The 26,712-nt window shown below is 42.5% G+C and overlaps 1 protein-coding gene across 1 annotated transcript in view; it reads right to left on the reverse strand.

The window, feature by feature from the left end:
* MYO7B (myosin VIIB) overlaps positions 1-26,712 on the reverse strand; it is a 118,837-nt gene that overhangs the window by 58,782 nt on the left and 33,343 nt on the right. Inside the window, exons 8-16 of the mRNA XM_006876207.1 lie at positions 24,733-24,886; positions 20,420-20,496; positions 19,185-19,304; positions 15,458-15,600; positions 12,507-12,717; positions 11,245-11,380; positions 5,924-6,087; positions 3,853-3,990; positions 261-413 (exon numbers count right to left, since the gene is read on the reverse strand). Of these exons, the coding sequence (XP_006876269.1) occupies positions 261-413; positions 3,853-3,990; positions 5,924-6,087; positions 11,245-11,380; positions 12,507-12,717; positions 15,458-15,600; positions 19,185-19,304; positions 20,420-20,496; positions 24,733-24,886 (1,296 nt within the window). The remainder of the gene's footprint in view (positions 1-260; positions 414-3,852; positions 3,991-5,923; positions 6,088-11,244; positions 11,381-12,506; positions 12,718-15,457; positions 15,601-19,184; positions 19,305-20,419; positions 20,497-24,732; positions 24,887-26,712) is intronic.

Here is a 26,712-nt window from a genome sequence, read left to right on the forward strand (position 1 = left end):
TTAAAAAAAAAAAAAAAAGATGAGGATAGATGAGTTGAGAAATGGAAGGAAGAACTGGAGTAATTTGAAAGTTTGGTGTCCTGGAAAGGTGTCCTAAATGGGGCACTGGGCATCAAGAAGGTAGCCAAGGGAGGACCTTGAAATTGGAGAGATGAGGTTACAGGGAGGTGGGAGGGAGAGGAAGGATTCGCCTGGGTGGAGGTAGATGGGTTCCAGGGCCTCCCTTCAGGCAGTGGTGTGGGTGGAACTTGAGTACTCACCTGCATCCGCAAGGCGCTGGGTAACAGGGTTTGGAACCTCTGTGAGAACTCTTCAAACGTGTAGCGGATGGGGAAGCCTGACTTGCGGATCTGCACAGTCTCCATCATGCCTGAGTAGCGCAGTTGCTGGATGCATAACTCCCGGTCAAAGAGCTTTGTGCAGGGCAGGGAAAGAAGACTGTTGAGGAGGTAGGAAGCCCACCTCTCCCTGCACATGGTCACTTGCCCAATGACTCATTAAATTATCCTCAAAATACAAGTAGAACTAAATGCATGCTTGACTTAAGCTAAATTGTATTTTGAAGGGATACAACTGGTTAAAGTAGCACTCCCAAGGAGATACAAGTTGACAATATAGAAACTATGACACACAGGAATATGAAGTGACTCCATCATTCTCAAGATAAATGTATCTTGAAGACTAAGTATAAAAGTGATCTGTATAGTCTCTGTTTAAATTGTATTTTTACACTCCCGAAGCAATTATTCCAAAGGACATTTCTTCTTCCAGGGCCATACACGGGTTAACCTTGGGTAGATAATTAGCTTCAATTTGCTGAGCATTTCCTATGGGTCAGGTTTTTCTCATTTAATCTTTGCAACAGTCATATGTGGTAGGTATAATTAGCTTCATTTAAGGCGAGTACCAGAGGCTTAGTATCAATAGCTCCTAAGTAGCTAAGCCAGAATTCAAACACCAAGACTGCCTACATGTCCCCATATTATGTATCCACTGAACCTGGGATTCAGCTGTGCTCCCTTTCACCCTTCAGGGCTTGCTGAGTCTATAAACCTCAGGGCCAAACACAGCTCTGTGGTATGAACTCAGCAAGCACAGAGTGAATCTTAAAATGTGCTCATTATTGTTGTTGTTAGGTGCCATTGAGTTGGTTCTGACTCATATCAACCTTATGCACAAAAGAACGAAACACTTCATGGTCCCGTGCCATCTTCACAATTGTTGTGTTTGAGTCTATTGTTGCTGCTACTGTGTCAACCTGTCTCGTTGGGTTCTTCCTCATTTACACTGACCCACTAATTTATCAATCATGATGTCCTTCACCAGGGACTGATCCCTCTTGACAACATGTTCAATGTATGAGAGACAAAAATCTCACTATCATTGCTTATAAGGAGCAATATGGCTGTACTTATTTCAAGACAAATTTATTTGTTCTTCTGGCAGTTCATGGCACTTTTAATAGTTTCTTCAACACCATAACTCCAGTGCATCAATTCTTCTACGGTCTTCCTTATTCATTGTCCAACTTTCACATGCATATGAGACAATTGAAAATACCATAGTTTGGGTCAGGTGCACCACAGTCTTCAAATGGACATCTTTGCTATTGAGCACTTTAGAGGTCTTTTGTAGAAAATTTGCCTAATGTAATATAGCATTTGATTTCTTCACTACTGCTTCCATGAGCACTGATTGTGGATCCAAGCAAAATGTAGCCTTGGACAACTTCAATCTTTCTCCACTCATCATGATGTTATTTGTGGGGCCATTTGTGAGGATTTTCATTTTCTTTAATATTGAGGTGAAATCCATACTGAAGGCTGCAGCCTTTGATATTTATCAGTAAATATTTCAAATCCTCTTTGCTTCCAGAAAGCAAGACTGTGTCATCTGCATATGACAGGTTATTAATGAGTCTTCCTTCAATCCTGATGCCACATTCTTCTTCATATAATCCAGCTTCTCAGATTGTTTGCTCAGCATACAGATTAAATAAATACGGTGAAAGGATAAAACCCTGGAACACACCTTTCTTTCCTGATTTTAAACCATTCACTATCCTCTTGTTCTGTTTCAATGACTGTATCTTGGTCTAAGTATAGGTTCCTCATGAACACAATTCAGTGTTCTGAAATATCCCTTTTTTTGTAACGTTTTTCATAGTTTGCTATGATACACACAGTTGAATGCCTTTGCAGAGTCAACAAAACACAAATAAACATCTTTCTGGTGTGGTGCAGAAGGATAAGTACTGGACTATTAACCACAAGGTCAGTGGTTCAAAGCCACCAGCCATTCCTCGGAATCCTATACAGGGTCATTGTGAGTTGGAGCAGACTCAACAGCATGCAACAACAACAAAAACAAATATCTTTCTGGTATTCTCTGTTTTCAGTCAGGAGCCATCTGATATCAGCAATGATATATCTAGTTTCATGACTTCTTCTGAATCCAGCTTGAGTTTTTGGCAGCTCTCTCTTGATGTATTGCTGTAACCAGTTAAAAATATTTATCAGCTAAATTTTAGTTGCATGTGATATTAATGATATTGTTCAATGATTTCCACATTACATTAGGTCACCTTCCTTTGGAATGGATACAAATATGGATCTCTTCCTATTGCTTGGCCACATAGCTGTTTTCCAGATTTCTTGGCATAGACAAGTGAGTGCCTCTAGCAACAGTTTGTTTAAATACTTCAATTTGTATTCCATCAATTCTGGAACCTTGTTTTTTTGCCAATGCTTTCCATGTGTTTTGGACTTCTCCTTTCAATATCATTGGTTCTTGATCATATAGTACCTTTTGAAAGTATTGAACATCAACCAATTATTTTTGACAGAGTGACTGAGTATTCCTTGCATTTTCTTTTGATGTTTTTTGCATCATTCAATATTTTACCTATGTTATTTTTGTTGTTATTTGCCGTGGAGTCAGTTCCGACTCATAGCAACCCTGTACAGGGTTTCCCAGGTTATAAATCTTTACAGGAGCAGAAAGCCTCATCTTTCTCCGGTGGAACCACTGGTAGTTTTAAACTGCTGACCCTGAGGTTAGCAGCCCGATTCATAACCACTCTGCTACCAGAGTATCCTTCAATATTGCAACCAAGTCTTGAATATTTTCTTCAGTTCTTTCAGCCTGAGAAATGCTTAGTGTGAGCTTCCCTTTTGGTTTTCTGACTCCAGGTCTTTGCACATTTCATTATAATACTTGCCGCTAACATATACCCAACTCTCACCCAACCCTTGCAGGCCTCATTTATACTTTACAGGTGAGACAACTGAGGCTCAGAGAAGTGAAACACCTATCAAGAATACACAGTAGTGAATGGCAGGACTGGGAGAACTTGACTGAATCCAATAACCTGAAAGTCACTAACCTGTGAATGACTTAGACTGGTCCTCAGTGTCCTCGTCTGTAGAATGGGAGCAGCTAACAGCTCTAAAACCTCAAATGTCCTCATCTACATAATGGTGGTGGTGGTGATATGCTGTGGAGTCGGAACCGACTCATAGTGACCCTGTACAGGGTTTCTGAGGCTGTAAATCCTTTGGGAGCAGAAAGCCTCCTCTTTCTCTCGTGGAACAGCTGGTAGTTTTGAACTGCCAACCTTGAGGTTAGCAGCCTGATTCGTAACCACTACGCTACCAGAGCTCCTTCATCTACATAATAGGGGCAGGCAACAAACAGTTCTAAAGCCTGAGTGTGTTCATCTATGAAATGGGGGCAGGTAACAGCTCCCTAGTAAAGGAAGCAAGCTCAATCCCAGATTCTGTCAGAATTGCACAATAGATACCCTTGGACCCTACTCTATGTCCCCAGTACCCCCTCCCATATTCTCATTACCATTGGTTTCTTGTACTCATTGGGTTTGATGCAGCGAATAAAGTAGGGCTGGCAGATAGACAGGATTTTCATCAGTTGGTCCAGGGATTTCTTGAACTGGCCTGCCAGGGTGGAAGGCCGCTTGGTGGAGTCTGCAGACTGTTGGAAGAAGCGTGGGCACAGTGTAGCAGCTGGGGAGCCTAGAAACACAGCTGACTTGCACCCAGAGAGAGCAAATGCCAAGGCCCATAGACCTGGGAGTGGGGAATACTATTCACTCATTTGTTCATCCACCCACCACATGCTTCTCAAGCACCTATGTATGCAGCCCCTGAGCTGGGTACTGGGAGACCTTGAGGTGAGTAAGATGTGCAAGGCATCCTGACTAAAGGTGGGGTCCCCAAAATGGGGTGAAAAGAGAATGTAAGAACCTGGCAATCTGCTCTTATACACATTTCAGCCTAGGAAACCCTATAGGACGGTCCTGTCAGACAGGGTTGCTGTGAGTTGTAATCAACTCTACAGTACAACAATAAATATGTGGATTCCCTGGATGGCACAAATGGTTAATCACTTTACAACTAACCAAAATGTTAGTGATTAAAATCCACACAAAGGCTCCTGGGAAGATGAGCCTGTTGATCTGCTTCTGAAAGGTCACAGCCTTGAAAATGCTATGGAGCACTTCTACTTTGCACACATGGGATCATCATGAGTCAGAATTGATTTGATGGCAACCATCTATGCCAATACATGTATATAGTTTAAAAATAAAAGTGTCAAAGTTTTTAAAAAGAAATTTTTAAAATTAAAAAAAAAAAAAAAAAAAAAAAAAAAAAAAAAAAAAAAAGAATTTTAAAAAAAGAAAAGGCCCAAATCCTCTGTAATACTGATTGCAAGAAATGCTCCTTGATCAAGCCTGTCCAAGGGCAAATGGATTTGGGAGGAGGTATACACAGTCAAGTTATATTAACCCTGAAACACAGGTCTTGTGTTTCAAGACCTTGCTAAGGACAGGATGCCTTGCTGCACTTTACAGTAATAATGCACAGTATTTCCTCCATGTGGTAGTATAAGAATGGTGCGTCACAATCACTGGCACCATACTCAGTGAAAGATGACCTCTTAGAGTTTCACAATGAACTCACATCTTCAAGGCCTGAGATGCCCAAGGTAAAGAAACCTTCATAACTTTACTTGTTCTTTCTAAAACTCATTTGATCCAGGGCTTCCTCTCCACTTGTGAACTCATCATCCTTGAACCATTCCAGGGACCTGCTCTAAGCAACCCAAAGGGCCAAGACAAGGTGCAAGATGTATGCATGTGAGCCCATCTGTCCCCCCTTTCTCCTCTTCTCCACACTCAGGATGCCAAATCTAGCTTGCCGGATACAGAATCCCATCCAGCCCACAGTCCTAGAGTCCTGCTCTGTGTGAGGCTGTGCTGCAGGCAGAGCACATAGGGCTTTGACACTCCCACAAAAGTGGGGATGGGCATGAAATTGTGGCAAGTGTTGAAAGCACTGCACAGAGGGGAGACCCTTGCCTGCATCTCAACTCCTGAGCTGTTTTGCCTGTCCCCTCTCTTCATTTGGGAATTGGGGGTTTCTCATCAGGTAATTCACTGGCTCTACAGGCACAGTCTCTAGTAAGAGGTAGGTAATGACAGGAAATCCTAGACTGCCCTGAGGAGTACCAGGAATGTTTGCCACCTCCCTGCTCAGTAGTTTTTCCAGTCCACTGCCACAACATACACTCATACACACACACACTCACTCTCACAACATACCTATTCACACTTATGCACACACATACACAGTCATATACAGTTTCACATACACCCCAACATAGAAATGTAAAAAAACAATATTAATAAAAGAAGGCATGCCTTCACAAGATAGACCACACACTCAGAAACAGGTACATCCATGTCCCTGTGCCCTTGTAGCTGCCCATGCAGTAATAGCAACACCTCTCCTCTATTTCCATTCTCTTCTTGCCCTAACCCAGAAATCAATACCATGGGGAATGGGTCTTCCTTGGCCACACCTGTCTGACCCCATGCCCAGAAGGCAGCTGGAAGGGTGCCCACCTTGAAGAGTTGGCCACTGGTCTTGACCTGGAAGATGGTCCCATGGCCCAGCTTTGTCTCTATAGCCTTCAGCTTGAAGATCTCCTTTAAGAACTTGTTTTTGGAGGAGTGAACCAGGGTGAGGATATCTGTGCTCAGCATGTCTCGATTCTTCTCCAGGAAGCCTAGGGGAAAACAGAGCCCCACTCCCATCCAACTCAGCCATCACCTTGTCACTGGGCTCCTGCAGAGAAGGGAGCTGATCATATCTGGGTGCCTCAGGAATCTCACACACAATGGGTTCCACAGGAAGTCAGCCTCCTGTGCTCTCTCCCAGTCTCTGTCACTGGGGCCACATCCACTCACATCACCTCACCCACTACATCCACCCAGAATTATGTTTTGTCAGCTCTACCACCTGGACTTCCCTAAATCCATCCCAGCTCTCCAGGCCACTGGAATCTCCCTTGGTTGAGCTGCTGTTACTTCTTTTGCCCGAATTACTCTAATAGCTGCCTAATATCCTCTACCTCCAGCCTCTCTTTCCCACCCCCATTCCATGCCATTGTCAGCGGGACCCTCATGACACCGTATGTTGCTATGTTATCTCCTTGCTTAGCATACTTTTTCTATTCCTCACTGCCACAGTCTACTTTTGTCCTTATAGCCACCAAACTCATCACTGCCTACACTCCACCTAAACCAAATCACCTCCTTCTTGTTGTTGTTAAGTGTTATGCAGTCGGTTCCGACCTATAGCAACCCTGTTCAGGGTTTCTGAGAAATGGCTGGTGAACTTGAGTTGCCAACCATGTGGTTCAAACTTGCAGTCCAGTGTATTAACCCACAGCACAACTCCTAGAAGGTTACTTTTCCCTCACACCTCCAGGCCTCCACCCAAGGAGGCCTCCTGCCCTTTCCTCTTTCATCCACATGGGCCAATTCCTACTTGTTCTTGACAGTTCAAACCCACCAGTCATCCTAAGAAGCTACCCAGACTTTACAGGGTAAGGGAGGTTCCCTCTGGGACCTTTCCATGCTTGCCATTCCCACACCCTTCAGTGATGGTCTCATTGCTTGTTTCCCTTTGCCAGTGGATAGGACATTATCTGGTCACATGGACTGTGGCTACTCAGGCCCAGAGGATGCACAAAATAGAGTGACTCCACCCCTGACATGTACTTAGTCCCAGCCATTCTCATCACTGCAAGATACAGTCAGAAATCAATTGTTGAGACAGCAGGTAATTTATTGATTGAAGGGGCAATCTCAATTTTATGGCAGTGAGATTGCTGAGGAAAGAAAGAGGAAAAGACTGTGAAGAGACCCTGTCCCTTTCCTTCTGCCACAATTCCTCTTTTACCTGCTCCTGAAACCTGGCATCCTAGTGCTGTCTCCAGACTGGACAGGGAGGCATGACCCTGTGCCTACAGGGGTCAATGGGGGGGGGGCAATGTGTGTCCTTCTACAGGTGGCACTCAGCTGAGGACTTGCCCAATCCATGTGGAAAAGTACCACTTTAAAACTCTCCCTCCACTTTGCCCCTTTTCCACTTCTGTGGAACCAAGAAGGCACTTGGCTAGGTACTGGACTGCAAACCTCAAGGTCAGCAGTTCAAACCCACCAGTCACCTCTCAGGAGAAAGATGAGGCTTTCTGCTTCTGTAAGGATTTTTAGCCTCAGAAACTCTATACAGAGTCACTATATGTGGGAATTGACTTGATGATAGTGCATTTGGCTCTCTGAAGAGACCCTGGGTGTCTAACACATGCTTAGTGGCTAACTGAAAGATTGAAAGTTTGAGTTAACCAAGAGGGACCTCAGAAGAAAGACTTGGAGATCTACTTCCATAAATCAGACTTTGAAAATCTTATGGAACACAAGTCTGCTCTGACACACAGGGGTCACCATGAGTCAGGGTGGACTTGATGGGAACTGGTACCTTGCAGTTAAGCACTCTGCACACACCTGCATGGCCTGGTATGAGCCAGAGAAGATCAAGTCAAGGGTGGGAGTGGAGAAGGAAGCCTGGTTCTTCCCTCTTTGCCTGCAGGTATTTGCAAGGGGAAGCAGTGCTTAGGTGAGGGAATTGTACCTGGTGCTCCAAGGGAGGCCATACAAACCTCATGGAATGAGGAGTAACAGGGAATGGGTGTGCACAGAAAGGCTGACAGGCTGCCTGCAAGGGCTACATTGAGAAGGATGATGGGCAAACACTGGAGTGGTGCCTGTCCCTCTTTGGTGCTTAGGTATAGTCTCCTCACCCTGGGACAGGGGAGCTCCTTAAATGTATTGAGACATACAGAGAAAGAGAGGATGGTTGGGCACCTCTAGGATCAATCAAATAATAGGTAGAGCAAGTAAAGCTTAGTTCATTAGCAAAGCAGGTGTTATGGGTTGAATTGTGTCCCCACAAATATATACTCAAGTCCTAACCTCAGGTACCAATGAATATGACCTTGTTTAGAAACAGAGTCTTCAAATATGCTATCAACTAAGTTAACATGAGTTCATACTAGAGTAGGATAGGTCAAGACCAGTCTGAGTGGTTTCTTTGTAAAAGAGAAAAGTCACAGAGAGGCAGACAGAAGGATGCAGCTACAAGCCAGAGAACACCTGTGGTTACTAAGCACTGAAACAGATAAGAAAGAATTTCTCCTAGAGCTTTAGTTGGCACCTTAAATTCAGACTTCCAGTCCCTTGAATTGTAAGAAAATATATTTTTGCTCTTATAAACCACCTGTTTATAGATTTTGTTACAGCAGCCCTAGGAAATTAATACAGGGTACCAAAAATGAAAATCGGAAGGTTTAATTTCCAGAATTTTACAATATGAAAAATTTGAAACCAACTATCTCAATCCCAGCATACATTTAAATTTCATTTCATGAAATTTCAACTCAAATTGTGCATAGTGGTTGGGGAATAGGCTGTGTCTTCTTTGTGTTTGGGGATCCCAGAGATGGACTAGGGCTCTGGTCTCTACAAAACCTCCAAAGTCATGATCTAAAAGGGGTGGAGTCTATGAGGGGTTGCCCATCTCATCATTTGTCCAACAGAGATGATCCCCTGACCTGCTATCACCTCTGCTATGGAAAAAATGCCAGACCTTCCTGCTGCTCTGTTTCTCCAACTGAAAAGTATATATGTCCCCATTGGCATGTCTTCAGTTAAGCAGACAGAGCCCATCTTCAGGTCTCCACATAAACTACAGGTCGTGGAGCTCTGGCTTCCTCATTTTCTTGACTTTAGCCACACACACTTGGCACTCCACTTTCCCATATTTTCTAATCACACCAGTAGGTTGACAACCCCAGGTCTTTATTTCTCTAACCAAAATGATGTCTGACCCTATCTCACACTGATACAAAAATTAACTCAAAATAGTTCAAAGATCTAAATGTTAAGAGCCAAATGACAAAACTCTTAGATGAAAGCATAGGGGTAAATCTTCATGATCTTGAATTTGGCAGTTGTACAAGCAACAAAATAAAAAAAATAGATAAATTGGACTGCATCAAAATAAAAAATTTTGTGTTTCAAAGATCACATTAAGAAAGTAAAAAGACAATCCTCAGAATGGTAGAACATATTTACAAATCACATATCTGATAAGAAACTCTTATCCAGAATATATAAATAACCCATAAGTCAATATTAAAAAGACAAATAATCCAAATAAAACATTGACAAAACATTTGAATAGATATTTCTCCAAGGAAGATCCACAAGTGTGAAATTAGCACATGAAAAAATGCTAAACATTTTTAGTCATCAGGGAAATACAAATCAAAACCACAATGAAATTTCACTTCATACCCATTTGGATGACTATAATAGAAAAAATAAAAAAAACTGTTGGTGAGGATGAGGAGAAACTGTTGGTCAGAATTTAAAATAGAGCAGCCTCTTTGGAACCAAAAGTTAGAAACAAACTTTTAAATAGATTGTCAGTACCTCATTAAATTAATCCTTGAGGCAGAGTCATCATATAACTCAGCCATTCAACTTCTATGTACAAATATATGCCCAAAAGAAATTGAAAATGTACATCCTCAAAAAAACTTGTATCTGAATGTTCATGGTAGCATTTTTTCATAATAGACAGAAAATGGGAAAAAATGTCCATCAACAGATGCATGAATAATAATATATGGTATGGGATACAAAGGGATATTATTCTGCAATGTTGTTGTTGCTGAGTGCCGTTGAGTCAGTTCCAACCATAGCGACCCTGTATAGGTTTTCCAAGGAGTGGCTGGTGAGCTTGAATCAACGACCATGTGGTTCAAATCTACCTTGCATTCCAGTGCATTAACCCACAGTGCCACACCAGAAAGGAACAAATATTGATACATGTTGCTGTTGTTGTTGTTGTTATGTCCCGTGGAGTCGGTTCCAACTCATAGTGTCCCTGTACAGGGTTTCCAAGGCTATAAAGCTTTACGGGAGCAGAAAGCCTCATCTTTTTCCTGCGGAACAGCTGGTAGCTTCGAACTGCTGACCCTGAGGTTCACAGCCCGATTCGTAACCACTACACTACCAGAACTCCTTATTGATACATAGATGAACCTTAAAAACATCATGCTAAGTGAAAGAAGCCATATATGATTCAATTTATATAAAACATCCAGAATAGGCAAATTCATAGAAACAGAAAGTAGATGAGTGGCTGCCTAGGACTGGGGAGGAGTCCTGGTGTGGTGCTGTAGGATAAGTACTGAACTCTAACCACAACATTGGCAATTCAAACCCACCAGCTGCTCCTTGGAAACACCATACAGGGTCTCTGTGAGTTGGAAGTAACAACAATGAGGGCTGGGGAGAATTGGGATGAATGAGGAGTAATGAAAGTGTTTCCTTTTGGGGTAATGAAAATTCCAAAACGGATCATGGTAATGGTGACTATTGTAAAAAAACCAACAACACATTGAATTACATAATTTAAATAGTTAATTACATTGTTCTTGTGTTGTTAAGTGCTGTCAAGTCAGTTCCAACTCATAGCAATCCTGTATAGGGTTTCCAAGGAGCAGCTGGTTGGTGAGTTTGAGTCACTGACCTTGAGGTTCAAACTGATCTTGCAGTTCAGTGCTTTATCCTATAGTGCCACATCAGGACTCCATAGCATGTGAATTATATCTCAATAAAATGGTTACTCCCTTCTCTGCCAAAAAACCCTGTCTAAACCATTCCACTCCCTTTCTCCAGTAAAAGCCATTCTAACCACCCCTGGGTTCCATTGCTAGATCTGAAAGATAACATCATCCCCTAGCTTCCTTTCCCTGATCTCCCTGAATAGCTCTTGATTTGGAAGGGGCTGTGAAAAGAACTGCACTCACCTTCTGTCTTATAATACACCTCACCAGCAAAATGAGCAATGCCAAATCGGTTATCGTGGATGGTCTTGGGTTGCAGGAAGGCCTTGTTATGGGCATGGACGTTCTTCAATTTCTGCAACATGGTGATATCTGTCCCCTGAAAGAACCCAGATGCCCAAGGGGGCTGAGATCCCAGTGTGGCATGGGTAGTAGGTAAAGGTGTGCAATCATAGTGCTCAGGAGCCTCCTTTCAGGGGCAAAGCAAACTGGACTCTGAATTACTGAGGACCTCTATGTGGACAGAAAACACACCCAAGAGGGACTTGTCGTGGTAAGTGAGGGCAGAGCCAGGAGCAGAAACCATCAAATCTACTGATCTCCACCACTGATGCTTTCTGCCCCACCCTTTCCTGCAATTGTCCATCAACCCTAGCCCTCTGTTTCTTCCTTCAACAGAACTCTTGCTGACTGTATCTGGAAGCAGTGACCACAGGCAGAGGGGGCACCATTAAAATAACCCCAGGGTCCACGGGGCAGTGACAGTGGCCAGGCCAGTATCACAGGTGGAGTGGCTGCAGGAAATGCTGCCAAGGCAGTGGAGTTGCTAAGGTTGTTGGTATTACTCCTTACCCAGTGTGGTCACTCATCACCTTGTCAGGGTAAGGGAGGGTGGGTGGAAGTGCCTGCCATTGGGCTAAAAGGAGAGGTTCTACCTTGGCTAATGGGAGAGGTGAAGAGCTGCAGAGCCCCATGGGGTGGGACAGCAAGAAGGCAGGTCTGTTCTACTCACTAGAGGGGCGTTTACCAGCCTGCCCATCCACCAGAGTATGACACCAACCCTAATGATGCCATTGTTTGGGATCCCCATCTTCTCATGATCATGTAAAGACACTAGAGGATGCAGATGAAAGTGCTTCCTTCCCTTGTACCTTCTGTAGCCCTCAGCCCCATGGTGCTTAAAAGTCCTCTTTTGGAGTGGTTCTTGAATTTAAATAATCAAGTACTAGACTGACAGGTTTCTAATGATAGGACTTCATAAAATAAGTGGTCATTTTGATAAACGGTGGGAGCAAACATGAGCCAGGAAGGGCTTCCTGTGAGAAGTGGGCCTATGTCAGGCCTAAAGGGAGAGGAAGATCTGACTGGGCTGAGGCTGGTCTGCTAGTTCCTGGCAAAGGTCTCAGCAATAAGGCATAAGTAGAATACCCCAGTGGAGTTTCCCAGCAATGAAGAAGATTGATAAGCAGGAGTCTCCACCCAAGGATTGTCAGTCCAGGAAATACCTGTGGGAAGCGGCTCTCTTCGTCCAAAAGGGAGATAATGCTCATGGGTTTGAGAACCAACAGATCCAGGGTGTTCTGGTTATCAGTGTAGTGAATGTAGTTCCAGGCAATGTTCTCTATGTGGTACTCCTCTTGCTCCATGGTGAAAACGTGATGCACAAAGAACTGCTGCAGGTGCTCATTGGCCAAGTTGATGCAGAACTGCTCAAAGCTGTGAAAGTAATTCCACCCACCCAGGGATGGGGCAGGATTAGTTTCATCCCTGTTCCAGCTGATAGGAGGTATGGGGTCACCAGTCATTTGCACACAGCCACACACGTAGCTATCTAAGAAGTCACATCCCTGTGCACATGCAGACCCCATGCACAAATAGACACATCACTACTCTGCACACCCCCCATCCCACCACTTTTTTTCCCCTCTGTTGCCATCACCTGCAAACAAACTAGGAGAAATGAGAAGGTTCAACATATCATCAATTCCCTGCCTTTGACTTCTTCTGCCAGGCTTGGCTAATCCTTGTTGGGACTGAGAATGCACAGGCATCCCCAGCTCATGAGCATTGGTCTTAGTAGTGACAAGCTTCTGGAACCCAGTGCTGACTGACAAATCTCAGCCCTACTGCACTAAGACCCACCTCTTACCCCAGCCCCCCACTAATCATTCAACCCGGTTTCCTTCCTCAGAAAATGATATCTCTACCCAACATCTCCTCCTCATGTCAGAAACATAGGAGTCAAGTGCAACATATATTCCCCAATTGCAATAAATTGCCAAAGTCTTGTTCATAAATTGCCAAAGTCTCTCCAGCAGAGCACCTGACCCATTCACTACTTTGAATTCCACTACCATTGACTCCTGGCGTGGCACTCTAAGATCAGCACTGGATTGTGAACCACAGAGTTGACAGTTCAAACCCACCAGGTGCTCCTTGGAAACCCTATAAAGGTTGTTATGAGTAGGAAACACTCAATGGCACCTAACAACAATAACAACCACTAACTTAGTCTGTTGTTGTCAAGTGCCATCAAGTCGATAGCAACCCTGTACAGGGTTTCCAAGGAGCATCTGGTGAGCTTGAACCACCCACCTTGCAGTTCAAACAGCTTTGCAGTCTGGCACATTAACCCACAGTGCCACACCAGGACTCCTAGTGATTCACTATTTACCCAGCACAGCAATGGCCTCCTAGTAGTTCTTCTGCCTCCAGCTTCATTCCTCAAATCATTCTTCTCAGAGCCACTAGAGGAAGCTTTCTGAAATGCAAATCCCATCAGCCCATTCTGCTGCTTAAATCTTCCTGGGGCTTCCTGTTCTTTATGATATCAAGTCAAACAGTGAATGCCCCTAGAGTGGGTCCCTGCCCACCTCTAGAGACTTAGCCATGGCCACTCTTTGTCACTTCCTATTTCTGAACCGTCATATAGTTGGTGCCTGTCTCTTTCTCCTCATTGCCCAGCCACTCCTACTCCTATCTGGGTCTCACTTGGATAGCTCTTCCTTAGGATGCTAGCTCTAACATTTATGCAAAATCATAACATGTATCATTCTGAAGACTGATTTCAACTTGTTACCCTGATAGGTCAGAAAGATGTCCAGTATGTTCATGCATACCTACCTATACACAGAGATGACATGACAAAATGAGGGGCCAGGCATCCTCAAAGCACACCACCTTCACCAGACCCCACCACAAACCTCAGTAGTAGTCCCTGATTGCTGGTGCCTGATCACCTATGGACAGACCTGCAGACAGAGCCTCCAGAGCTCACCACCCATCCACCACTAAGTGTTCAGAATTGTGCTTGGACTGCTCCCCTGCCCTCTCAGAGCCAGGAACTAAGGATCTGAATCACATTGAAGTTGCTGTGCCTCAGGGTCTACCACATCATGTTTAGTCCTGTCAGTCCTGCATCCTCTCACCTGACTTCCAGTGAGCAAGCCTCAACCCTTCCTGCCCCACTGATCCCAAGGTGCCTGCATTTGGAATGGCTGTGTTTTGGCAATCCTGTCCTTTCAATGGGGCTTTCATCAGAAATCACTCCCATGGCAGGCTTCACTTGAAGATAGGGGCTTGAATAGGACATGTCATAGTTGGGTATCAATTCAGATTCTGAGGCCTCCGTTTCTTGGATACAGTACCCTATGAAACCTCCTTAGATAGATTCAGAATACCCAGCTAAACTAGAATGAATCTGGGATGTCGCTTGCTTGCTTGTCTCACAGGTGCTCATTTTTCTCACTTTCTGACCACCTCTTGTCATTTAATAAAGCATCACCTGTCCTGATTTACTTCTATTGCCTGGCTCCCTGCTCATCACACTTGTCAATCCCCTCTCTCACCTACAACCTTCATCACAGTCACAATCAGGTACCAATTTTTGGATCTGCCTCCCAGATAATTTTTCTGTATCAAGTCTGGTGTGTGGGGACACTGAAACACTGAATGAGAGGGGTCTGGTCTTGCTTTCACCAAAAAAGAGACAGCCATTGTCATCAGGTCAATTTACCTCCTTCAAATTCATAAGTTAGTGGTGGTCCACAAATGCCCCTAGTTTTCATTTCATTACCTATTATGTTATCTCATCCAAAGATGCAGGTGAACCAATGTTATTATATTTTCATTTTCACCTTAACCCTCATTTAATAATTTGTTTTGGCTCAAGAAAAGAGGACATGGCTCAAGAAGGGAGACAAATGTCAGACCACTGCCTGGTTCTTGAGGAGGGCTATTAGCCATGTGGTTATTAGCCATACTGCACACTGGCCACCTCCCAGCAGAAAGACTTTGTCCTCTCAACAGTGGTTGCCCCTGGCACCTGTGAATGGAAGACAGAGGTCCTCTTCTCAGACTAGTGAGACTGGGAACAGCTACTGTCCAGCTAGCCTGGCAAGAGAGAAGCTGAGATTTGCCTTCCATTTCTGGAGCAAGTAAACAGAAATCTTCATACCTGTTGCTCTGGAAATTTTCAAAGCCAAATATGTCCAGGAGGCCAACGGCCCTTCGTACATGCTTGGGGTCCTGGGTAGGTGGAGTAAAGATTGCAGCATTGATCTTCTTTACAACCCACAGGAAGAGGTGCCCATAGATGCCCTGGTAGACAGGAGATATAGGAGATAGCCTATGTGGGCTTTGAGCACAGGAGCAGGAAAGATGTCCATGTTTCCAAGCTCACCTGAAAAGCTGCAATGCAGACCCAACCTCACAGGCCCAACCTAGGGATATATTCCCTGCTTTAAAGATACTACACATCCATCAGTTTGCTATACTGTGGTAGTTTTAGTGTTGCCATGATTCTGGAAGTGATGCCACCATTATTTTCAATACCAGCAGGGTCACCCATGGTGACTAGGTTTCAGATGAGCTTCCAGATTAAGACAGACTAGGAAGAAAGAGACATGAACAATTTCTGGATATTTAGTCACTGAAAACTTTATGAATAGTAGTTGAACAATGTCAAATAGCACCAGAATATTGAATATTGAAACATGCTGATGAGTACCAGAATATTGTCAGATATAATGCTAGAAAATGAGCCTCTCAAGTTGGAAGGCACTCAAAATATGACTGGGGAAGAGCTATATCTCCTTAAAGTAGAGTTGACTGTGATGATGTGAATGGAGTAAAGCTTTTGAGACCTTCATTTGCTGATGGAGCACAACTCAAAATGAGAAAAAACAACTGTAAACTTCCATGAATAACTGGAACATAAAATGTACAAAGTATGAATCTAGGAAAATTGGAAGTTGTTAAAGTAAAATGAAACATGACAAACATTGATATCCTAGACAATAGTGAGCTGAAATGAACTGGTATTGGTCATTTTGAATCTGACAACCACACAATTGCCTATGCTGGGAATGAAAAAATTGAAGAGGAATGGCATAGCATTTATAATCAAAAAGAACATTTCAAGATCTATCTTGAAGTACAACACTGTCTGTGATAGGATAATATCCACATGCCTACAAGTAAGAACAATTAATACAAGAATAGTTAAAATGTACACACCAATCACTAAAGCCAGTGATGATGAAATTGAAGAATTCAACCAACTTCTTCAGTCTGAAATTAATCAAATATACAATCAAGACACATTCATTGACAATTACTGGTGATTGGAATGCAAAGGTTGGAAACAAAGAGGAAGGCTCAGCCAATTGTAGAATATGGCCTTCGTGACAGAAATGATGCTGGAGATCCCATGACAGAATTTTGCAAAACCAATGACTTCTTCACTGCAAATACCCTTTTATAAACACCATAAAAGACAACTATACACGTGGACCTCACCAGATGGAATATATAAAAATCACACTGATTACATCTGTGGAAAAAGATAGAGGAAAAGCTCCATCTCATCAACCAAAACAAAGCCAGGGGCATACTATGGAACAGACCATTAATTGCTTATATGCAAGTTCAGACTGAAGTGGAAAAAAATTAAAACAAGTCAGCCAGAGTCAAACTATGACCTTGAATATATCCTATCTGAATTTAGAGATCATCTCAAGAAGAGATTTGATGCATTAGAGACTAATGACCAAAAACCAGAAGAGTGGTGGGATGACATCAAGAATACCATACAGAAAGAAAGCAAAAGGTCATTAAGCAGACAAGAAAGAAGAAAAAGACCAAAATGGATGTTAGAAGAGACTCTGAAACTTACTTTCCAACATAGAAATGCCAAAGCAAAAGGAAGAAATGAGGAGGTAAAAGAACTGAATAGAAAATTGCAAAGGACAGCCCAAGAAGACAAAGTCAAATATTGTAATGAAATGGGCAAAGATATAGGGATTAGAAAACCAAAAGGGAAGAACATGCTCAGGATTTCTCTAACCAATGGAACTGAAGAAAAAATTCAAACCATGACTTGCAACATTAAAGGATTCTATGGGTAAAATATTGAATGATACAGAAAGCATCAAAAAAAGATGGAAAGAATACACAGAGCCACTATACTAAAAAGAAATTGTCATTGTTCATCCATTTCAAAAGGTAACATAATGATCAAGAGCTAATAATACTAAAGTAAGATATCCAAGGCACCCTGAATTCCAGAAATTGATGGAACACAAATTGAAATCTTTCAACAAATTGATGCAGCACTGGAGGCATTCACTCAACCTGACCAAATGATTGGAAAAGATCCATGTTTGTGTCCATTTCAAAGAGAGGTGACCCAACAGAATGTGGAAATCATCAGACAATATCATTAATATTGCATGCAGGATTTTGCTGAACATAACTCAAAAATGGCTGCAGCAGTACATTGACAGAGAACTACCAGAGGTTCAAGCAGATTCAGATGAGAACGTGGAATGAGAGACATAATTGCTGATAACAGATGGATTTTTGCTAAAAGCAGAGAATCCCAGAAAGATGTTTATCTGTGCTCTATTGACTGTGTAAAGACTTTAGATTGTGCAGATCATGACAAGCTATGGACAACATTGCAGAGAATGAGTATTCTGGAACACTTAATTGTGCTCATGAGGAACCTGTACATAGACTAAGAGGCAGTTGTTCAAAAAGAACAAGTGAACACTGAATGGTTTTAAATTATGCACCAGTATTTAAAACCAATATTTAAAATAAGTATTTTTTTCACCATACTTATTCAATCAATATATTGAGCAAATAATTTGAGAAGCTGAGCTCTATGAAGAAACACATGACATCAGGATTAGAGAAGACTTCAATCTGCATATAGTAGGAACAACCTACTATATGTACATGGTACAGCCTTGTTTGCTGAAAGCAAAGAGGACTTAAATTACTTACTGATGAGAACAAAGATCACAGCTTTTGGTATGGATTGTATGTCAACTTAAAGGAAACAAAAATCCTCATCACTGGACCAATAACTAACATCCAGATAAATGGAGAAAAGATAGAAGTTGTCAAAGACTTCATTTTGCTCAGATCAACCATCAACACTCATGGAAACAGAAGTCAAGAAATCAAATGATGTATTACATTAGGCAAATCGGTTGCACAAGACCTCTTTAAAGTGTTTAAGAGCAAAGATATCAGTTTGAGGACTAAGGTGCACCTGACCCAAGTCATGATATTTTCAATAACCTCATATGGATGTGAGAGTTGGACAGTGAATAAAAAAGACTGCAGAAGAATTAACATATTTGAGTTATGGTGTTGGAGGTGAATATTAGAAGAACCACGCACTGCCAAAGAACAAACAAATCTGCATTGGAAGAAGTACTGCTAGAATGCTCTTTAGAAGTCAGCATGGCCAGACTTCATCTCTTATATTTTGGACATGTTATCAGGAGAGACTAGTTCCTGAAGAAGGACATCTTGCTTGGTAAAGCAGAGGGTCAGTGAAAAAGAGAAAGACCTCCAATGAGATGTATTGGCACAGTAGCAGTGACAACAGGCTCAAGTGTAGCAGTTATTGTGAGGTTGTGTATAGGGTTAATATGGGTCACTGTCTACTCGATGGCACATAACAGCAACAACAATATGGAGACATGGCCACTGAATGCAATAGGTGATCTCACCCTAATCTACTTGGTAAATTAGAGATTTTCCCAGACATATCTGCTTCTAAAGTCTGTATTCTTTATTGTGCTCCACTAGGGAGGGGGCCTGGGCCATATTTAATAGACAATGCATGGAGGTCCAGGGGGCTGGAGAAGGGTTGAAGTATACTATACCTTGACAAAAGCGTCCCTCTGATCTGCAGCCTGGGCGATGTTCAGGGGCCTAGTGACAAATTCCCCGCGGATGTTGATGGAGTGCTTTGTCAGACAGTTGTGAAGTGCCTGGTGCTCCACCTGGGGACATAGGCAGTAGGCTGATCCCACACCTGGCAAGACTAGGGCCTGAGCCAGGAATTCCACCTACTTCTGTCATGTCTTGTTCCCTCTTTGGACTCAAGACCATTAGAGAGAGAGTTGGCCCATGACCATGCCTAGGACTCAGATGGGCTCAGTGTCTGGGTCCTGGTAGTGGTTGGGTTCAAGAGTCAGGAGAGATGCACAAACTGGGTGGAGGCCCTTAGCATGCTGCAGTAGTCTTTTGGGGCCAAGACAGGAATTGGCACTGCCAAACAGGTCTAGGGGAATGTGTCCTTGTGAGCTGACTCTGAGGAGACAGCTCTGGTCATGGATTGACATACAGGTATGTCCAAATGGGAACCACTTCCCTTGGAAGACAAAGGCTACAGGGGCAACAGGGTCTAGATAGATCAACCCTTTCCCACCACACAGGAAGACCAAGTTAGCCAAATCTAAGCCTTCAAAGAACCCTTGAACCTCATAAAGAAAGTTAACAAAATGTACCAACTGCGATAGCTTTTTTGCTCTTATGTTATTTTCCCACCAGAACTAATGTGTGGTGTGATGTGAGGTCATTACAATGTTCTTCCAAGTGCCTACCACACTTTCTATACATTTGGGTCCCACTGGTTTCTCTTATAATGTAGAGGCAACATCACTGGTCACAGGCTTATCAGCATATCCCACTCTCCCAGAGAAGCACAGCTTTGGGGGCAGGCCTGAGGAGGAAGGACAGGAATGCTTTGGTAAGAGGTACAAGGTCCAGAGTATGGAACCTTGGATTAGGTGCCAAGGTGGGGAAATCTTAGGGACTGGATGGATGGAGAGTTATGAGAAAGAAATGGAGCAATGAAAAGCAGGTAGAAAGGTAAGAACACAATACAGGGAGGGAAAGTTGACAAAAGCCCAAATTACCATTGCATGACTTTGTTATTATTGACTCACACACTGTCCCCACTGTGACCCAATTCCAGGCAACTGCAATATGCAAAAGGTGAGGGTGGAAACTATAACATGGGAGTTGGGCATGAGGCAGGAGTGGGGGCCCAGGAAGGAGTGGCAGTCTGTTGGTCCCAGCCCTAGGGCCCTCAAAGAGATGAAAGGTTAGCTACCTCTAGCAACTTCATCGCAATGGGAAAGGTAGGCGCCTCCATCACATCTGAAGAATCCAGGTTTTCAAAGACTGTGGCTACAAAGAGAAACAGCAATCCTGAGTGCCAAAGTGACTTGCAGTGAATGGGGGGGGGGGGGTCCCATCACCTCCCAGATCCTTAGCCCTGGAGACAAATGTCCCTGTGTATGAGACACTGTCTCTCCCAGGTTCCTCCCTTTTAGGGAACAAATGTCCCTAGTGACTATCAGTCATTAGCACCTTAGCTGTGAATTAACCCACTCTACTCTCATGAACCACAAGGTCAGCAGTTTGAAATTAGCAGCTGTTCTGTGGGAAAAAGATGAGGCTTTCTGCTCCCGTAAAGATTTACAGCCTCAGAAACCCGGTTACAGGGTCGCTATGAGTCAGAACCGACTCCACGGCACATAACCACCACCACCGCCGCCACTCTCTGTGAATAAGAAACTTGCTAGAAACCTGTGCATGCATTCATTCATCTAATGAAATGAAACAAGCTGAACACCTATTGTAGGATGGGCCCATCTCTAGACACAGGAAGTGAAGTGGTAGACAGAGGCCTCTTTTAATTCTTCTCTTTTCAACCTTTCACAAGTGTTCCGTCCTCGGTATTGTCCATACTCCCTTTCAAGTCAGCCCCTTTGCTCCATCCCATCACCGACATCATCTTACTTTAGACCACATTCTTCTCTTGCAATAGTCTCTAAGTTGGTCTCACTACTTCAAGTTTCTCCCCTTTGATCCAACTCTACCTTAGAACTCCAGACTGTGTGTGGGTCTTGGTTTTGTCTGTTTTCTTTTTTAAATGTTCAAAAATTATTAAATAAAGCATGCATATAGAAAAGTGTATGAAAAACAATGATAAAGTCAGCACCTGTATAATCATTCCAAAAACCAAACCCACTGCCATCAAGTTGATTCTAACTCATAGCGACTATGTATAGGGTTTCTGAGACTATAGATCTTTATGGGAGCAGACTACCTTATCTTTCTCGCATGGAGTGGGTGGTGGGTTTGAACTGCTGACCTTGCAGCTTGCAGCCATATGTTTAATCCACAGCACCAACAAAGCAAAATATGGAACTAATTCCAGAAGCACTTCATGTGCTCTTTCTGGCTAAGATCCTTCCTCTCCACAGCTACTTCCTGGACCTTTATAGAGATCTCTTCCTTGATTCATCCTTATTTTTTATTACCTACATATGAATCCTTAAACAAAATTGTTTCAAATTAGTCTATTGTTACATTAATGCAACACAACTAATCAGTATTCTTTTGTGGCTGATTTCATTGTCTCAACTTCATGTTTATACTACTCATCCATGTCCTGATGTCCTTTTCTTGTTGGCAATTATATGATCACTCTAGCTACAATTCACCTGGAAGGATTTTTCCTATATTCCTTGTGTGTGTGAAAATATACATAGTAAAATATGTATCAATTCAACAATTTCTATATGTACAATTCAGTGACATTGATTAGATTCTTCAAATTGTACCATGTTTCTTAAAATTCTTTCTCAAATTATTTCACCAACATTAATCTTTTCAAAATGATTTCTCCTCTAACCCTTCAAATTGCTGTTTTCAATTTGATCACATATAATTATTCTTAAAAATAGAGTACTCTAGACAAACATTCATAACTAATTAAGGTAACCTACTGTTTAGTGTACCAATGGCTTCCGGGGATAGTTTCAGTTCAAGATTTAAAGATTTCCTCATAGCAATAGCTAAATGGCTCCAGAGAGTCTGGATTCCATGAGTATTTAAAATTATTTCCCTTATTTCCTCCTTTGATCAGGATTCTTCCAAAGAATCTTGGATCAAAATGTTCAGTTATGATATCCAGACCCCATCCAGTCCTATTGCACTAAGGGCAAAGGAGACAGTTGTTCATTGAGGCAATTAAACATGTAGTCCTGTACTGCCAACAATTCTTGATACTCCTTGTTCTTCCTTGTTTCAAATTAATAGAGACCAATTGTACCTTGTATGGGCACTAAAATTTTGAAGACCTCCAGGCTCTACACAATGGTAGAATGTTGTTGTTATTGTTAAGTGCCATTGAGTCAGTTCTGGCTCATAGCTACCCTATATAGGGTTTCCAAGGAGTGGGTGGTGAGTTTGAACCAAGAAGTCTGCAGTTCAAACCAATCTTGTGGTTGAGTGCTTCTCTTACTGCACCACACACCAAGATAGAAGCACTAAAATCAATATTAGGCCAATTGAAAATGCCAAAACTATCATTCTGATGTGGCATAATTAGAAAAGTACAGAATTCTTTTGGGGAAGGGCTCTAGAGATGGAAACCCCACCTTCAGAAGCATATAACGATAGAGGAAACTTCAAGAAATAATAGCTTCACATTTTTATATTTTTGTTTAATAAACATTTTGTAGCAATACTTTTGTACGTAACCTTGCATGAGCCTTTACAATTTTTTTAAAGATTTTCTAATATTTTTGCTTATAGAAAAACTGACTTTAATTTCCTTGTCTAATATTTGTATAATTATAAGTCTATGAGAGTGAGCTTTTAAAACGTTGACTATGCCATGTTTTGTTTGACCCTTCAATGGCACTGAACTTTATAGGAGGGGTACCAAACTTGGATTTCATGAATCAGTAAGATGTCAAAAGAAATTTTAGGGATCACCAGAAGCTTATCAACTCTATTTTGTCAAGAAAGATTATCAGAAAAATCTCTATTATGTATTACCATTAAATAAGTTAATTTGATACATTATTAAATAAGATATTAACTAAAGTACATAAGATAAAAAACTTTCTAATACTAAATATTAGAAAAGTCATACTTTAGAAGAATTGACTCAATTAAAATCTTTTGAAAATCCATGGCATTGCCTTGATTTTTCCCATTTCTTTGTGATCCAATTAAGACTTTTTCTTGATCAGAGTTGTCAATGATCTGACATTTGGAAATTATTCGTCCTCAGGATAAAGGCCAGACTCCTAGGCATGTAATACAACACCTTCCAGATGTGTCCTTGTCTACTTCTTAAGCCTCATTGTTTAACACCATATATACCTCTAACTCCAGCTACATGACACATCTTGGATTTTCTTTTTTGTACATGTAATCTTCTATGCTTACAGAATCCTGCTCTCTCCTAGACTCTCCCCCCAATCCCTTTCATCTGCTGTTTTCTACTTATCTTAGTTCTCATGTCATTGATATACTGAAAAATCTAGGTGTACCCCCTGCCAAACATCTCCATGGTTACTGTATAAAAAACTTTCTATGCTTTTACTCTGAATCTTATTTATCTCTAAATTCCTGGCACCTAGCACAGGGCTAAGCATGTAGTGGTCAATGAGTATTTGCTAAGAGAGCATCAAGTTAAAGAAGAAGTCTGGATGGGAAGACCTCAGGGATTATGAACATGAAGGAGTTTCAGAAAGTTCATGGAAAAATGGAATTAAAAGTTAGAACTTTTTCCCATCAACTTTTTGAATCTCCTTTGTATGTGATATAGGAGTGTCTGCCTTCCTTTTGCATCCATTCAGACATTTCTAATCTTTCCTCTAAGCAGAGCTCATCTTTCATACAGCCACGCAAATGCATCTGATATTCTAATCTACAGACAATACTCATAACCAAATCTGGATCCACAGAAGCATTAGAGCTCACCATCCCATCCCCATGTACTAGCAACTCCATGCTCCCTGCCAACCCATCCGTGAGGACTTTCACCCTTCTTTTTTGGTTCTCACTCTGCTCTTTGGAGAACCCTCCTTCCTTCCCCTTCTAAATCTCCTCTTCCTGATGCTCTCCCTCACATCTGTGTGTAGGTGAATGACAGAACTTTGTAGAGTCTCAGTCTGGGGACCCAAACCAGTTGCCATCATGCCAATTCCTACTCATGATGACAACACATGTGTCAGAGTAGAACTGTGCTTGATAAGGTTTTCAGTGGCTAATTGTTTGGAAGTAGATCACTAGATTGTCTTTCTTTTGCAGCTCCTCTGGGTGAACCCAAACCTCCAACCTTTTGATGAGCTGAGCACATTAATTTCTCTACTCAGGGACTCCCCAAGTTGGTGGCAAAAGATCCAAATCATTGGCTTTTTCTCTTTTGGGTAAGACCTTGAACAGGTACAATCCTCTTCCCCAGGGCCTTGGTTTCCTCATGTGAACAAGGGCTTCTTGGATTACACAACCTCTCCCCATTCTGCTGTGAACCTCTAGAGACTGCCTTCTTCTCCTGCCCCAGGCTCACTACCCCACTTTCCTACCACAGGTGTTAGATCTGGGTGGAAGAAGAATTACCCATAAACTGTACGTTCCCCAGGTGGAGAATGGCTGCCAGCAGCTTGCTGAGGTCCCAGTTTTCGGAGTCAGAGAACATGAGGATCTTCATGGCCGAGCGGATGTGGGCATAGTCCTTGGCTTCATTGAGACCCTCACAGGAGTTGCAGTTTCCCTGCAGGATGAGGCATAGCTGCTTGTTGGGGACCTCCACATGGCCTCATGGGACAAATTTCAGTGTTCCCCAAGAGCTAAGAAAGTACTACTGCACACATTCCCTGCCCACATTCTCTTTCCACATACATATTCCTCCATCCAGTGGCAGTGAGCCAGAGCTGCCTCAGGACTCAGACAAACACCCCTTAAAAGCCAAGATGACCAGATTTCATCTCACATACTTCAGACATATTACTAGGAGGGACCAGTTCCTGGAAAAGGTCATCAGATTTGGTATAGTGGAAGGAGACCCCAATGAGGTGGATTGGCACAGTAGTATCAGCAATGGAAGCAAGCATAATAATCCTTGTGAGGCTGGTGCAGGACTGGGCAGTGATTTGCTCTGTTGTGCATAAGGTTGCTATGAGTCAGACCAACTAGATGACACCTAACAGCAAACAAGTTGTTTACTCTCGGTGACCAGAAGGGGGCTTCATTGAAGCTTAGAACATCTGTAAAAGTACTTCTAGAGATGGAACTATGATGTCTCAGACAAGATGCTAGACACAGCCACCAGCATTGTAACCCTGGTAATAGTGTGAACTTGGTCAAGAGATTGTTTTCTTCAGTTTTTCTCAGTTTCCCCATTTAAAAACACAACAGCATCATGCTTACTCTGCACAGAGGCTGTGAAGAATAGAGATAGTCTTGTACTGATAGATAATCATTACTGATTTATTTACATAACAGAAATTTGACCAGACCCACCACACACACACAATTGATACCCCTATGGTCTCAGGAGTGAGGAATTAACAATGAATAACTCAATTGGAACCTAGTACTTGAATACACCTGAGTGCCTGGGTCCCAGGGCTCAGAATGAGGATGAGGCTAGAATTTGAATGTGTTCTCCAACTCAAGGATGGACAGAACTGTGCCAGGGAGCTAAAGAGAGAGACTGAGAAAGGGAAGTTCTATGAACCTCCACTTTCATGCTGAAAAAAGCCCTAAAGTTCATGTTGTCCTTTACTGCATAACCTGGTACAAAGATGGGAGCTTGGGTAAGGAGCCACAAAGTCTCTATGGAATTGTCAGCATTGTCACAGTTTGCTGTGTGGGCCTGGGTCCATTATTTAACTTCCCTGAGCTTCCATTTGTCATTATCCTGAAAGTATTGGTGATACTCTCCTGACTCTAGAGAATATGGCAGGTTCAGTCAATAGCAAGTGCTGTCTAAGGCTTACTGTGTACCAGGCCCTATACTACTTGCTAGACATCCCAAAGTAGAAACCCTCAAATATATGCACCCAGGGAGGAAGCATATTGCCTTATCTGAGGTGTCGATGCTTATACCACAGGAAGGATGCCAGTTCACTCAGAAGTGGGGATGACCTCCTGGAGAAGGGGATGTAATAGGGTACAGGACAGTCTAGACGGAGAACAGTGTAAGCAAAGCTGTTGAGGAGGAGGTACCTGGGCTGACAGGAGCAGGCTGTATGAAGTGGGCCAGAGTTAGGGCAGAAGAGGTTGGCAGTTAAGATAATAGAAGTACCTAGAAACCATGCAAGGAGCTTAGATTTGTGGTCTCCAAGCAATGGGATTACTGAAGATTTTTAACCAAAGACATAATATAGTCAGATTGGCATTTTAGGAACATTATTTTGGCTGCAGAGGGAAAAGTAAATTAGAAGACTGGGAAACTCCTGCAATGGTCCAAGCAAGAGATAATAAAGGCCTTTGAGGTGGTTGACACAGAGGGCAGGAATTGTAAATGAAAGATACTCTAAGGCAGAATTCTTTCCTTCCTTCATTCATCAACAAGTCTGAACAGGGTGGCTACTT

Source organism: Chrysochloris asiatica, unplaced genomic scaffold (assembly GCF_000296735.1).
Source record: "Chrysochloris asiatica unplaced genomic scaffold, ChrAsi1.0 scaffold00363, whole genome shotgun sequence".
Classification (NCBI taxonomy): domain Eukaryota; kingdom Metazoa; phylum Chordata; class Mammalia; order Afrosoricida; family Chrysochloridae; genus Chrysochloris; species Chrysochloris asiatica.